The sequence below is a fragment of the Mustela nigripes genome, chromosome 9, assembly GCF_022355385.1.
Source record: "Mustela nigripes isolate SB6536 chromosome 9, MUSNIG.SB6536, whole genome shotgun sequence".
NCBI lineage: Eukaryota > Metazoa > Chordata > Mammalia > Carnivora > Mustelidae > Mustela > Mustela nigripes.
This window is the reverse complement of record NC_081565.1, coordinates 35,276,343-35,291,973: the sequence shown is the minus strand read 5'-3', so window position 1 is coordinate 35,291,973 and position 15,631 is coordinate 35,276,343. Positions and strand designations below refer to the sequence as shown.

Genomic DNA, 15,631 nt, shown 5'->3' with positions numbered 1-15,631 from the left:
GGGCTCTCTGCTCAGCAGGGGCCTGCTTCTCCTCATCTCTCTCTCTGTCTGTCTCTCTGCCTATTTGTGATCTCTCTCTCTGTCAAATAAATAAATAAAATCTTAAAAAAAAAAAAAAAGTTGTGTTCATTCATCAAATATCTACTGATTACCAGCCATCTTTCTAAAGGACACAACGATAAGCAAGACAGAATCCCTGCCCTGATCATGTTCAATTTACTCCCTGAATTCTCAAATTTCCAATTGATCTTATTTCTCTATACACAACTTCATAAAGTTTTTCCTTCCACAATTACCAAATGCCTCCTGATATTCTTGGTTCTCATCCCTTCCATGTTAATAGATAATGAAGTTCTAAATATTCTTCTCCATTATTTTTTTTCAAATGTCTTACATTTCCAAAAAACCATAACTACATGCATTCTAATTTTAAATCCCATCAGGAAAAGCGGCCATATATTAGTAGTGATGGAGCTGGTGGTCATTTCAGAGCAGGAGACTTAACCCTAAAGAGATTAGAGGTCATTTCCTTTGAAATCAAAATAATGCTAGCTGATATATTCTTCTCCTTTTATTGTACAGACTAACATTTGTGTTTCCTGTTATTTCAAGGCCCAGTGAAACCTCAACATTTTAATAGGTCTCCTTATAGAAAGTTATAAATGCCAATGTAGAAATGAAAGAGCAGAAAAGTCGAAAGAAGAGCTATCATCCCCAGCCCCTCCAAGGAAGTTCAGGAATTAAGAATGAGGCAAGGTCCTGACATTACTAGGAAGACCCAGCTTTGTGGGGTGGCATTGTCTCTGTGATTCACAACCAGCCAGTGGCAGGTCCTCAGCCTATAAGCACAGAAGCCTGAGTTTTTCAGCTCATACTGTGAAGCCTTCTCTTTAGACAGACTCAGTAAAACCCAAGCTGGAAATTAAACCCCAGAAAATGCTTCTTTTATTATTGACTAAAAGGCCTCTAGCGTCAGACCCCAACCCACCTGATGAGCCCTCATATCCTGCCTCTTCTGTCCCTGTGAACTTGGCTCCTACCCTCAGGGTCACCTCCCCTTTCCCCCAGCACCGTAGTCACACCACACCTTTGCTCTTGCGGCTTCCTCAGCCAGGCAGGCCAGTGTGGCCCTCCTTATCCCCCAGGTGACAACCAGGACACCACCTGTTCCGGCTGCTTTCTCCAGGCTCCTGAATCAGAATGACTCATTCCCACGGGCATTTTGTATAGAACCTACTTGCTCACTTCATATGCATGCTTGACTCTCCTACTCTACATAAGCTCTCGGGGATAGGGACTCTTTCAGACTTCCCTCTTGCTTTTTCTCAACCTCTTGCCCCTTGTCAGTGCCTTAGCGGCCCCATCATCACCCACCCCCACCTGCAGCACTGGCTGATGGTACCACATTTGTGTTTTTCAGATGCATACCCAGACCACAAGTCTGCCTGACAACTTTTGATAAATTTGGATGTAGCCAATATGAGTGTTTGCCAAGACAGCTCACTTGTGACCAGGTTCGCGATCCTGTTTGTGACACAAACCACGTGGAACATGGCAATCTCTGCACTTTGTACCAGAGGGGGCAAAGCCTCTTATACAAAGGCCCTTGCCAGGTACAGTTGATTGGCTGACAAACCCAAGCATAAAATCAGTTGATGGTCTTTCACAGATGAAGCAACAGTTAAGACCACTTGGGGGTCTTCTATGAATCCTATCAAATCTAGAGAATTAAAATGAGCCATCCCAGGCCTGGCTTTTTCTTCCTAACTCTGGAGGGCTGTCCTACTCCTTTTGGTACCTTTGGGCATCTAGTGGACAAGCAAGAGCAGAGTGGCCTCATGCCAACCACCATTAGGAAAATAATGTAAAGTTACACACCCTGGGGTGCATCAGTACCATTTTCACTTCCCCTTCTGTGGCCCTCATTAGCATAGGGTCCAGGAAGAATGCAAGTTAAAACCACCAAGAAAAGAGTGCTTTCCCACTCTTTCCACTGAAGTCCCACTCATAGAAGAGTGAGTGAAAATTTCTTGAATACTTGGTGTCTTTTTACATCAGTTTATCTTGAAGCCTTTTGCATTTCGTGTCCAGAAAATACCCCCAAGGACAACCACACACACACACACACACACACACACCCTGCAGGGCCCCCACTCACAGCCAACTAACACCTGACATGATTGCTTCTCATTTCCTGGTCTTCACCAGCAGGAGAATGCCTTCAGCATGTCTCCCTAGGTCTGTTATCCCTCAGAGCTTGTGTTCCAAGTGCATTGATACCATCTACTCTGAATTCCCAGTCTTCCCTTCCTATCTGTTCCCTCCTACTGGCTGCAAGTTTTCTCTTACTTAGCCTAACCTATCTGATGGGTCCAGAGTCTCCACCCCACTGAGCTCTCCACTCTTCCCTCTCCCTATCCCTACCCAGCATGAAATGATAAGGCTTCTGAATTTGCATGGAGATTGATCTTGTTTTCATCAAACAGGTAGGTACTTCGGGAATGATAGAAGTCTGGGATGGGGGAAGGAGTATCTCATATCAGTTCACAAGGAATGAGCACCCAAGTCCCAGAGAGGATCAGCAAAGTAATCATTTCAGTTCATCTTGCGACAGCCCTATTGACCCCACCCCCAACCCAAAGTTTAGCTGACCTTAGGAGCTTAATTAAGAGGGTCCAGGAGGGCGCCTGGGTGGCTCAGTGGGTTAAGCTGCTGCCTTCGGCTCAGGTCATGATCTCAGGGTCCTGGGATCGAGTCCCACATCGGGCTCTCTGCTCAGCAGGGAGTCTGCTCCCCTCCCTCCCTCTCTCTCTCTGCCAGCCTCTCTACCTACCTGTGATCTCTCTCTGTCAAATAAATAAATAAAATCTTTAAAAAAAAAAAAAAAAGAGGGTCCAGGAATTTATACCTGTATCTTTTTTCCTTTGTTTTGTGCTCTTGGTTAGGAAAAGTGTACTACAGAGGTTTATAGGCTAAATGTGCTTTGCTTGTCATCAGCCCTTCTGCAGAGCCGCGGAGCCCATCTGCGGGCACAATGGGGAGACCTACAGTAGCGTGTGTGCCGCTTACTCCGATCGCGCAGCTGTGGATTACTATGGGCCCTGCCAGGCAGTTGGGGTCCTCTCAGAGGACAGTTCTGTCGCTGAGTGTGCTGCAGTCAAGTGTCCTTCCCTCTCTGCAACTGAGTGCAAACCCATCATCCCACCAGGTAGGCTGGCAGTATTTGGGGTGGGATTGGACAAACAGACTTACCCACCTTCAGGGAGTAAGTCACTCAGAAAGAGAGTTGACTCATTTACTTAAACTTTTCAAAAAGTCTTGACTTGGAGCTCCTGGGTGGCTCCATCAGGTAAGCATCCAAGTCTTGATTATGGCCCAGGTCATGATCTTGGGGTTGTGAGATCAAACCCTGGCTCAGGCTCCAGTGCTTGGTGCAGAGTCTACTTGAGATGCTCTTTCTCCTTCTCCATCTGCCCTTCCCCTGCTCGTGATCTCTCTTTCTCTCTTTCTAAATAAATAAAATCTTAAGAAAAAACAGTTTTGGCTCTACCTGATGCTGATTAGATGCATTACTCTGGGTCCCCCTTAAAAAGCTCTAGATTAATTTAGACATCATCTTGTCCATGGGATTTAAAACAATATAGCAAGGGTGCCGAGCTCAGTCAAAAGAGCATGCAACTCTTGGTCTCAGATTTGTGAGTCTGAGCCCCACATTGGGTGTAGAGATTACTTAAAAATAAATCAGCTTAAATAAATAAATAAATAAAACAATATGGCAAATGTTTTCAGGCAAAATCACACCAAACACCAATATATAAATAGATAAAGCGATGGGGCGCCTGGGTGGCTCAATGGGTTAAGCCTCTGCCTTCAGCTTAGGTCATGATCCCAGGGTCCTGGGATCGAGCCCCGCATCGGGCTCTCTGCTCAGCAGGGAGCCTGCTTCCTCCTCTCTCTCTCTGCCTGCCTCTCTGCCTACTTGTAATCTCTCTCTGTCAAATAAATAAATAAAATCTTAAAAAAAAATTTTTAAATAAATAAATAAATAGATAAAGTGACATTTCATTACTAAAATTATGGTTAGTAGCTCAAATGTGTAAAGTTTACTCATCATAAAGGTAATAAAGAACTAGTAGTTAATGAATAAAGAGTAAGTAATTAATGAATGAATAATTGAAGTACTTTTGAGGAACACAAACATTTGCAATTCAGAGAAATGTAAGATATTGGTCTTAGATTGGCCTTAGCATCTAGTTGCCTATAATCAAGAAAGTCTTGTTTCATACAGAGTGTTATAAGAATAATGGTTTTTTTTTTTTAAGAAGATTTTACTTATTTATTTGACAGAGAGAGAGTACAAACAGGGGGAGTGGCAGGGAGAGGGAGAAGCAGACTCCCACAGAGCAGGGAGCCCAAAGTAGGGCTTGATCCCAGGACTCTGGGATCATGACCTGAGCCGAAGGCAGACAGTTAACTACCTGAGCCACCGAGGTGCCCCAGTAGTAAGTTTTCTTAAACTACTTACCATAGAGCGTAGTACTTTTCAGTTAAGCAGAGATAAGAGACAAGACTTGATCCAGTGTCTGCACGGAGTCTCACAAGTTCATTCATCCACCCCTGGATTCATCAAGTGTTTCTTGAGCTTCTACTGTTTGCCAGAGACTCTTCTAGACACTGGGGCATAGCAGTGAGCAAAAAAAACAAAGCCTCTTTCTTTCTGAAGACCATGTTCTCATATTTTGTCATCATTTTTAACAGCTTTAAATATAATTTTTAAGGTTAAATTTGAACCAAACACTCATGGAATCCCTAAAACATCTGCTCCCTTGTTTTGCAGACAGGAAATCAAAGGCACAGGAAAGCACTTCCCTGGGATCACAGTGAGTTCTGAGGCAGGGCAGGGTCCAGGCCCCACACCTTGTGAAAGACGAGCTCTCTCTCCTGCCTCATACCATCACGGGTTGCCCTGAGAAGTGGTAAAGGATGAAGGCAAGGGTGGTGGAAGGATTTGGGTAAATGTATAGATAATAAGATCCCAGCTGGTGAGGGAACATATCTAAAAGTACATCAGGGAGGATAGCTACAACTCTCCTAGCACAAAATGAAGGGTTGCTTATTTCACTGGCTATTTTGATTTCTAATTTTCTAATTCTGAACATGCATAAAATGGTTTCTGTTATACAGGTGCTTGTTGCCCATTATGTGCTGGAATGTTAAGAGTTTTATTTGACAAAGAAAAACTGGATACTATTGCAAAGGTAAATCGCTTTATGTGCCACATACTGTTGAAACCTTATTGATAAACTTCTCAGTAATCCACAGAATAGAATGTGTTGTCCCATTTATAGAGGAAGAAAGTAATTCACAGAAAAGCAGATTGCCTGACACTGTATAGCTCATTACTAGTAGAACTCAGGGTGTCTGGCCCCCAATCCCGTGCTCCTTTCCCCTGCACTCTGGCTGTTTGGTGACCTTGTTATGCACAGCACAGCCTGACCTGCCTTAGAAGAGGCCCCTGGCTTACATAGTATGTTGAGTTAGGACTGGAGGCAGAACCAGGCAGCCAGAGACTGGTAGATGCCTATATGGTTTCAAGGCTGCCTGCCCTCATAGTCCCCATTCCTCCCACCCCCAGGCGGGGGGGTTGGGGGGAGGCGCTTCCAGAGCCCACCACCTTCCCGTGTCTGCTTTGCCCCTTTCCCTTCAATGTACCATCACTTCTGCTCCACTTCTGAGGACACAGGGTTCCAGAAATGTAGCAGCCAACACTACCACTACCGAAAATTATCCCGTTTGGATTCAAACAACTGTATATTTATAGGAAGACTTTAATCATTTTCCTGTGGCTCCCAACTCAGAACAGTGCCTTAAAGGGGAGTAGGGGCTTTGGGTTAAAGTGTTTATCTTGAGCTACAAAGCTCTGGAGTCAGACAAAAGCCCTCTGGAATGGACTCTGTAGATTTCGAATTTAGCCAGAAGGGGCTTTTTGGGGCCCCATACTTGGGAGTCCCAATAGGCAAAATAGCAAGGCAGCCTCAGCAGTAATAAGGAATTCCTCTTTTATGCAGGTAATGGAATTTATTTTCTCTTCCCAGGTAACAAACAAAAAGCCAATAACAGTTCTGGAAATACTTCAGAAAATCCGCATGCACGTGTCTGTTCCGCAGTGTGACGTATTTGGATACTTCAGTATTGAATCCGAGATAGTGATCCTGATCATTCCTGTCGATCATTATCCAAAAGCTTTGCAGGTGGGGTTCAGCGCGCCTTGTGCAGCCTTCTTGTTTAGAGGATTTAGGAGAGGGAGGAAGTAGAGGCATTTGGAAAGTTAGGTAGGGCAGGAGCAGGAAAAACAAGGGCAGTCTGGGAAGGTGTCCCAGGTGACCGCAGCCAGGCTCATCTCTGACAGCAGAATGTGAAGGAGTGGGAGAGCCGAAATGCTGAGGGGCCACTCAGAGTGCGCACACACAGAGGGCTTCTACTTACGCATGGATGAGGCAGCTGAAGCCCAGGGAGGGAAGCAGCTGGTGCGGGTCGTGCAGTGACACAGCCCTAGACGAGGACACCGGCCGCATGAGGGCTGTGCTCCCACTTGGGAGGAGAAGCCCACCGGGCCTGGTCTTATGGACTCCATTTTTCTTCCTCATATTCTAGAGGTGATCCTCACTGCTATGGGCCCAAGTGTCAGCATCAGAACAGTGGGGGCTCCAGTGAGGGGAGTGAATACAAGCGGTTTGTAAATGGCCAGTCAGGAAGCTGAGTAAACCCCATTGCTGTCCTCTGGGATGGGTAAGGAAGCACTGAAAGTCCATTGCCTGGGACTATGTCTAACTGTGGGAAGGTAATGTCTGAACGTGGCTGAGTGGTAAGGGCAGTGGCATTGTGCATCATTTCTTTTCTGATTTAATTTCCCTCGGTGCTATTACTATTGGTATAATTAAGACTATATTAAAATGTTACTTTGGCTCAGAAAAGGAAAGAGAAAGTATATTCTCTGCTGGGATATATGCGGATTGTGTCTGACTTGACCCTTTCACAGGTTCTGTGGTTGTAGATTTTAAAATCTGATTCTCCTTTCCCAGATTGAGGCCTGCAATAAAGAAGCAGAGAAGATTGAATCCCTCATCAACTCCGACAGCCCCACTCTGGCGTCCCACGTCCCTCTGTCTGCCCTCATCATTTCCCAGGTACAGGTCTCAAGCAGTGTGCCATCGGCTGGTATCAAGGCCAGAGCCCCCTGGCCCTCCTGCCTCGTCCTCCTCAGTCTGAGCCCTGCTTTGCACATGGTCTGGACACGTATCTGACTGCCCATGAAAAGTGCAAAATGTTCCTCCATCAAGTTTTTCTACATTGTGAGAGACATGCAGGACTCCTGGTTTGTAGTTGAATAGTGGCCAAGGAAAAGCACTTGTCACCTCTGTTCACCACACAGTATTTTTTTTTTAATCTGCCAATATTAGGGGGTTTGTTTTATTACAAATGTCAAAATATGTTCTTCCAAATACTAATGAAAAGAGGATGTCTTCTTTTGGTGGATCACTGCCTTACACTTTATACTTTGCTCATTAGATGGGTCATCCCACACTGTAAAACAAATTAGGAACCATTGGTTAAGTGAGATGATCACTTTTTAGAAAGATAACTCACTTTACTATAAGCTTCCCACCCAGAAACTTCATTTCGGAGTTCCTTTAAATACTAAGGTGTCCCTAGTGTGTGTGTGTTTACAGATAATTACCTACTCTATCTAGAAGCTAGGGGTCACTGTGAAGAGCCATTTTAGAGTGTGAAATAAAGATAATGCATCTTTGGAATTATCATATAAATCATCAGGCAAAATTAATTTTCAGAAATTTAATTCAGGAACCCATCTATTATGTTAAGCAAAGCTTGCTAAGGAAGTGGCATTTATGAGATACATTGTACACAATAGGCTGAGTGATTACTAATGTGTGTATGACTTTGTGAAAGGGAGAAATTATACCACATCAAAGCAGATTGCATTATGCCTTTTTTTATTAACCGATATATATTGTTCGGTATTCATCCGAGTTAAACTTAAGAGTTTTTAAATATCAATCTTTAAACCAATTGCTGCTACTTATATACTTGCCAAAAAGTGAAATAATTAGTAGTGTAAATAATACATGATATTTCTATTTTATTATGAAGAAGGTAAATAGCCATATTTGTAAAATGACAATCATGTGTGTTAACCCAGTACTTTCCGTTCATGAAGACGCATTGCTTTTAGTGATATGCACAGTGTGGGTAAGTGTTCTGTCTGACTTTCTTTTTTGATATAGAATTATAAAGACTTGTGGTTTATATATTTAAATATGTCAATCTAAGTATAAAAGTGTTTGCATGTTGTCTAAGCAATTGAATACTTTGAATGTGTTTCACAGTTTGAAATAAGCTATTCAATGTAATGCCTCCTGTTGGTATGCACCTAAACTTAGATGTTACATGAAGTATTTTTTTCAGTATTATATGTACCCTTTGAAATATGTAGGGATATGTTCATTATACCAAAATATGTTTAAAAGTGGGCACTTAAAGCTTTCAGAATATTTCAGTGCTGATGTAGCATGTTTGTTGCAATTGCTTTTTCTATATAAATGTCTTCAATGCAATATACTGGAAAGCTTTTCTATTTTAATAAAAATAATTTTATATGATTATGTGTACTTCCAAGCAGTGTGGACATTTAAAATGAAACCACTGACCACTCTTAGGTAAGCTATGTCCTTTGCTCTGGAAAAAGAAACCGTGGGGGTTTTATTATTCCAAGCCCAAGGGCCCCGGGAAAGCGGGGCAGCTGGAATGGAGCTGGTCAGACCAGATGGAGGCTTGAGCAGAGGGCATATGGTGGCCAGAAGTCAAGTACAAAGACCCCAGCTTTAGGCCCTCCAAGACCCCAGAACAGACAAGACAGTCCAGCACACTGCCTTGGGCCCAGTGTTGCAGTTCCAGGGCACACCCTGAGGCAGAGAGTACTCTGGGCTGTGGAAACAGAGAGCCTGTTGATTAGAGCCTGAGAGGATCTGTCAGTCAGCTGAGGCTAAGGCCCCAAACCTCCATGGCTGACAACAAAAGAGGCTCACACTTTACTCCATCCCATGTTTACTGTGTGTCAGCTACACTCCTGCTTTATACCGTCTTCACTCAAGGACCCCTTCCAGTGTCCTCACAGAGTGGGAGGAAAGAGGCTGGAGCTCTGAGGAGCTACTCAGAACTTGCTCTTGGGCTGTTGGTCCTCACAGGGTCGACGGCGCAGGTGCTGTTAAGGCCCAGACTGAGGACGGATGCCTGCCCAGTTCCTGGAGAGGCCGCTGGGGTCATCACTTCTGCCACCACAGATTCACATCCAGCTATGACAGATTCCTGTGCAGGAACTAGGAGACCCATTGGTGTTTTACCTGGAGGCATGGCTGGCTGACTTGATCTCCAGCCCAGACCACGCCATAATTCTGAAAATGGAGTGGCTGAGCCAGGTCCTGCCAACAGTGGACATACTTTACTCTGGAGACTGAGCTGGAATCACCGTCTTTGGTCAACCCTGTGTACAAAATTAGGTGGAGAGCATACCCCTGAGCCCGGCATGGGGGCACCAGGAACATGGTGCCCGAGATATGTGTGTACACAGAGGAAAGAGCACATGAGGACAAAGGAAGATGGGAGCCGTCTGCAAGCTAAGGAAAAAGGCCTCAGAAGAAACCAACCCTGCTGACATCTTGATCTTGGACTTCTAGCCTTCAGATCTTTAAGAAATATCTGCTGTTAAACCAAAAAACAAAACAATAACAAGAAAAGGAGGAGGGGAAGAGACAGAACGAGAGCTGTTCCTTAGGCCTCTGCTTAAAAGTGGTTCTGTTATTTCTGCTGACATCTTACCGGCCCAAGCAAGCCATGTGGTCCTTCCTGAGTTCAAAAGGTAGGGAGGTATAGTCTTCGGGGGTGGGTGCTGTATGTTGCGGGGAGGCAACAAGGATGGAGCTAGGGGAGGGACCGGAGGGACCGCGAGTATTTGGAACAATAATAAAGGCCACTTGGAAGTCGTTTGTCATCAGAATAGCCAGGACTCACTAAAATGCTTTATTAGAAAATAAGTAGAAATTTCATGTTCTGAGAAGGAATAAGAGAAATGAGAGAGGTGCTTGGGTTTGGGGGAAGGAGAATATTAAGAAAGAGAAAGATCTATAAGTTGCTCCTGCTCTAGACACAATCATGAGAAGGTCAAGGCCAAGGAAATAAGGCCAAGTCAGGTCCGTTTGGGGAGATAATGCTCCTCACTTGCACGCTGCTGTGGCGAACACGCCCTGCTGGCCATGTGGGTGACGGTCTCCAGCACCAATGCTGAGCCAAAGTCCAGGAAGGCAAGCAGGAAGGCAAATGCCACCAACAGCCTTTGCCTCAAGATAAAACCAGTCTTTTGGCAGGCTCAGCTTGTTAGGGCATAAACATGAAAACCCTTCTACTTTTCTAGGAACTGCCCTCAGCTGTTCTAGGTGAACCCCTGTCTGCAGCTGGGTAGCAGAGCCCCATACTGACATTCTCAGCCTCCATATCGTAAGTATTACCTCCAGCTGCCCAAACAGCCTCATTTCATTTCTCAGGCCTCTGACCAGGTTAATTTAAAACTTCAATCCCACATGCAACACCTCCTCCAGCCTCAGCTCACTTCGCAGTGAGTTGGTGACATTGGCATGGTGTCCCTATCAGCATCGGTAACAGTCCTAGGACGTCTTCAGTCCAAGCTTTGGGACATTTGTTTCTGGTAAGGTTTGTCCACTAAGATCTCCTGCGTGGCACGGCCGTTAGTTACGGCTTGCCTGTACACGATAGGAGCAGGAGATCTAACTGCAGTATGTACAGGTGTAGTTTGTATACTATCCAGTGTACCTTGGGAGGAGTTAGGACAAGGAGAGACAGGGGAAGTCAGAAGGCTTCTTAGAAAGGGTTTGATTTGAGCAGGCCCCAAGAAAAACGGGCTTTGCCAGAGGCCTTCAGGAGATGTATTCTCGGTAGAAGGTGCAGTTGGAGCAAAGGCACAGAAGCAGGAGAGCCTGTGTGGGTCCCAGCGACAGATGAGCAGAACTGACAAGGAAGGGGAGATGTTGGGCGGATCAGATGTGCTGGCCTCAAATGTCAGGCCAGAATGGCATCCAGAGCCTCTGTCCTGGCCCTCTCGGTTCTTCTGACTGACCTGGTGTGCATCAGACTTCAGTATCATAAGAGATCTTTGATTTGAGATCATCCCCTGATTCATCCTCAGGCTGCACTTCCTCTCCTCCGTCCTACGAGCATCCTGGACTCCACTGAGCAGACGATAACTGAGCCAGTCCAGGTGCCAGGCTTTGCCTGGGGCTGGCCTCTGTTCTCCGGGTTTACCCTCAGCCTGTTTCAGCTCCAGTGCAGGAAGAAAGTTAAGCCTGCCAGCAATGCTGGTGGCCTTGACACAAAATGCATAGAAGACATTTTATTTTCCTTCTTTTGGTTTAATGATTTTCCCTCAGCCCTGGGCTGCTGGGAGTCAGACCCCCACATCCCACAGACGCTGCTCTATTTCTCAAAGGGACAGGAAGCCCTGCTCCAGGATACTCCTCTCCCCTTGCCTCCTAGCTGTGAAAGAGGCCTGAGATGTGAGCCCTGCCAGCTGAGGGGAAGGGATAGCAGAGGCCTCATTCCTAAGGAAATTCCTTTCCCCAATCCAGCAAGCCTGGAGCTAGAGGGTAGATTTCCACTATGTACATAGAGGGAAACAGGCCCAGAGAACAGAAGAACTATCCCAGAGTCGCACAGCAAGTCAGAGCAAAGACAAGGCCCGGGGCCAGGTCTGGGCTTTCCCTGGCACAAGGGAATGGGCTGGATTTGTGCTTCTGGGAGATGGAGCCAGCCATGTGGGAGAGTTCCATGAGGGTGGACACCAGGGGGCGGCTAGAGTGAACTAGGTTCAGTGTCAGGTCAGATTGACAGGGCAGGAACACTAGGCAGGGTCTGATAGACAAGTCCAAGGAGAAACAGGAATCATGAAAGTAACTGATACAGTTCTCTAGCATTTTTATTGACGATTTACACAGTGTGTTTCATCTTGTTCTCTCACTGGCCCACAACAAAATGATGCACAGAGACAGTACATGCAAAGTCTAAGGCTGAGTTAGATTCTCAGGAACTTGGGCTCCTGAGAGGCAAGGGTAAGGGAGGAAGTCTTCATATGGGGAAGCATGCTAATACCCCTGCTCCACTCCAAACACTTTAATTTTTCCAAAATGAAGTCCACTGTACCGTTTTCTCATTATAAAAAATAACACATGCATTTCCCCAAATACTTGCAAATATAAGCAAAGGGAAAAGTTACCCACAATGCACTTTCCTCTCCCTTCTTCTACCAGTGAGTGCAAAATCCTTCTAGAGCCTTCTCTGTAGGAAGCTCTCTGATTGGGGCAGGATCCCTCCAACATCCACCTGGGGGCAGAGGTGGTTACCTCCCAGGCCTGCAAGGGAAACTTCAGGAACCTGGTTTCAGATTTGGGATGTCTCTACTGTTCCTGCTGGCTTGGCACATTCCTGCAGATGGAAACTCCAGCTTGGCCAGAACCAGGTGACATGCTACCCTCTTCCTGAGTACCACCTCACCTGTCTTCCCCCTACCGATCCGGCACTGAAATCCGCTGGAGATGTGAGTAGTTGCTTTCCTGTTGGTCCCCGTAGGGCAAGAAAACAGGTGGCCCTCCCAGTTGGGATCTTCTGAGGAAGGCTTGATAAGGGAACCATCCACAAAGGTGTGAGCAGAGTGTAAGAAACTGCAGGGGGTTGTGGATGACAGCTGTAACAGGTCGCTCCTAGGGCCTCTAAGCCCACAGAGGGGAGGTGGTCCCCAGGACACAGAAGGGCCCCCAGGGCCTTTCCTTTGCTCCCATCACCGAACCCAGTCACAAGACCGAGGATAAGGGAGCCCGCTGCTGTGACAATGCAGGTCAGCCTCCTGGAGGGAGAGAGGAGCCAGGTCAGTTTAGGGAAGGAAGTGGAGCAAAAAGAAGTCAGAGAGGGGGCACATGTGGTCTGCCCAACCATTCCAGTGCGGCACCCAAGATGGCGACGGCCTCTTGGCTTCACCCTCTGGAGGCGACCCCCACCCAGTGCGCTCCTTCCTGCCTGACCCCCTTCCCCTCTTGGGTCCTCTCCTGGCCCTTCACAACACCATTTCAAGCGTCTGTCCCCACCCTTCCTGGTGGAGACCACTTCCGGCCCTCTGCCTCCTCTTCACTGGCACACCCTCAGGCAGTGGCCCTTGAGGCAGCTGCTCTGGGGCCCCCTCACCTGCCCGGCAGCAGGCACCCCTCAGAAGAGTGAGTCTGCGTTTTGTTGCTAAAACAGCCAGGGCTGTTCTGGTGAGGAAGGGAGGTAGTCCCCAAAATAAAGTGCATGTGGTCCTGTGTGTACAGAAAGAAGCCTATACCTGAGTGCTTTTAAAATGCGGGGCTCTGGGTGCTCTCCCAGCCTGCCCCCTGGTGGAGCCTAACTGGTTACTGATGCTTTGTAATAAAGTTTTGATTATTTATTTATTTGTTTGTTTGTTTTATTTGTTTATTTGAGAGAGAGTGAGAGAGCACCTGTGGGGGTAGGGACAGAGAGATGGAGAGAGAGAGAGAGAGAGAAAGAGAACCTCCAGCAGACCAGCATGGGCTTGATCTCATGACCCTGAGATCATGACCTCAGCCAAAATCAAGAGTCAGATGCTGAACCAAATGAGCCATCGAGGTGCCCCCTCACTGATTTTTTTAAAATATTTCTTGGACCTGGCTATCATTTTTAAATTTTTATATTAATGTAATGGATTTCCTTAGGTTTTTCCAGAGGGAAGCTTACAGCTTCTTCTCTCTCCCTTCTGATATTTATACTTCTTACATCTTTCTGTTGCCCTAATATTGGCTAGAACTCCCAGAACAAAATGGAGTAACAGTGGCGATAGCTGGAAACCTTGTTATGTTCTTGACTTTTAATGGTAATGTCCAACCTTTCACTGTTAAGCATGGGGGCTTCCCTTTATACTGCTGAGGGAAAATTTAAGAGTTTTTTTTTCTTTTTAACTCAGTAATGGATATTGAATTGTAGCAAAGGTATATTTAGCATCTGTTTATGTTTTTCTTTGCCTTATGAATATAAATCATGAATATATTTCTTAATATGGAACCACCCTTATACCCTTGAAATAAATGTTATTTGGTCATAATGTATTATTCATGTAGTACAGTACTAGATTCAATTTGCTGGCTCTAGCATATATATTCATAAATGATGTACGATGGTTTTTTGTATTTGCTATACTTTTCATTGTTTACCACACCCAGTGCTCCATGCAATACACGCCCTCCACAATACCCACCACCTGATTCCCCCAACCTCCCACGCCCGTCCCCTCCAAAACCCTCAGTTAGTTCCTCAGAGTCCACCGTCTCGCATGGTTTGTCTCCCACTCCAATTTCCCCCAACTCCCTTCTCCTCTCCATCTCCCCTTGTCCTCCATGTTATTTCTTATGCTCCACAAATAAGTGAAACCATATGATAATTAACTCTCTCTGCTTGACTTATTTCAGTCAGCATAATCTCTTCCAGTCCCATCCATGTTGATACAAATGTTGGGTATTCATCCTTTCCGATGGAGGCATAAGACTCCACAGTATATATGGACCACATCTTCTTTATCCATTTGTCCGTTGAAGGGCATCTTGGTTCTTTCCACAGTTTGGCGACCGTGGTCATTGCTGCTATGAATTGGGGTACATATGGCCCTTCTTTTCACTACATCTGTATCTTTGGGGTAAATACCCAGTAGTGCAGTTGCAGGATCATAGGGAAGCTCTATTTTTAATTTCTTAAGGAATCTCCACACTGTTTTCCAAAGTGGCTGCACCAACTTGCATTCCCAACAACAATGTAAGAGGGTTCCCCTTTCTCCACATCCTCTCCAACATAAGTTGTTTACTGTCTTATTAATTTTGGCCATTTTAACTGGTGTAAGGTGGCATCTCAATGTGTTGGGTTTTTTTTTTTTTTTAAGATTTTATTTATTTATTTATTTGACAGACACAGATCACAAGTAGGCAGAGAGGCAGGCAGAGAGAGAGGGGTAAGTAGGCTACCTGTTGAGCAGAGAGCTCGGTGCGGGCCTCAATCCCAGGACCCTGGGATCATGACCTGAGCCGAAGGCAGAGACTTTAACCCACTGAGCCACCCAGACGCCCCTCAGTGTGGTTTTGATTTGAATCTCCCTGATGGCTGTTGACCAGGGAGCCGGATGCAGGACTCAATTCCAGGACTCTGGGATCATGATCTGAACTGAAGACAGACACTTAACTGACTGAGCCACCCAAACTATAATATTATTAAGTTTGGTTGATGCAACCAAGCCTTGAGATTAAAGAATTTCTCCAAGGTCACATGGCTGGTAAGTAGCAGAGCAGGAACATTTTGAACCCAGGCCTAACTTAAAGCTTATGTTCATATTCATTATACTGTGTATTTTCCTTTAAGAACAGCTTTGGGGGCGCCTGGGTGGCTCAGTGGGTTAAGCCGCTGCCTTCGGCTCAGGTCATGATCTTGGGGTCCTGGGATCGAGTCCCACATC

The 15,631-nt window shown here is 45.8% G+C and overlaps 1 protein-coding gene across 1 annotated transcript in view; it reads left to right on the top strand.

Annotated features, from left to right (window-relative positions):
* The window catches only part of RECK (reversion inducing cysteine rich protein with kazal motifs), a 76,156-nt gene extending 67,475 nt beyond the window's left edge, over positions 1-8,681 (top strand). Inside the window, exons 17-21 of the mRNA XM_059411333.1 lie at positions 1,421-1,613; positions 2,998-3,208; positions 5,185-5,258; positions 6,096-6,251; positions 7,083-8,681. Coding sequence (XP_059267316.1) covers positions 1,421-1,613; positions 2,998-3,208; positions 5,185-5,258; positions 6,096-6,251; positions 7,083-7,304 — 856 coding nt within the window. The 3' untranslated portion in view covers positions 7,305-8,681. The remainder of the gene's footprint in view (positions 1-1,420; positions 1,614-2,997; positions 3,209-5,184; positions 5,259-6,095; positions 6,252-7,082) is intronic.
* The last annotated feature ends 6,950 nt before the right edge of the window (positions 8,682-15,631 follow it).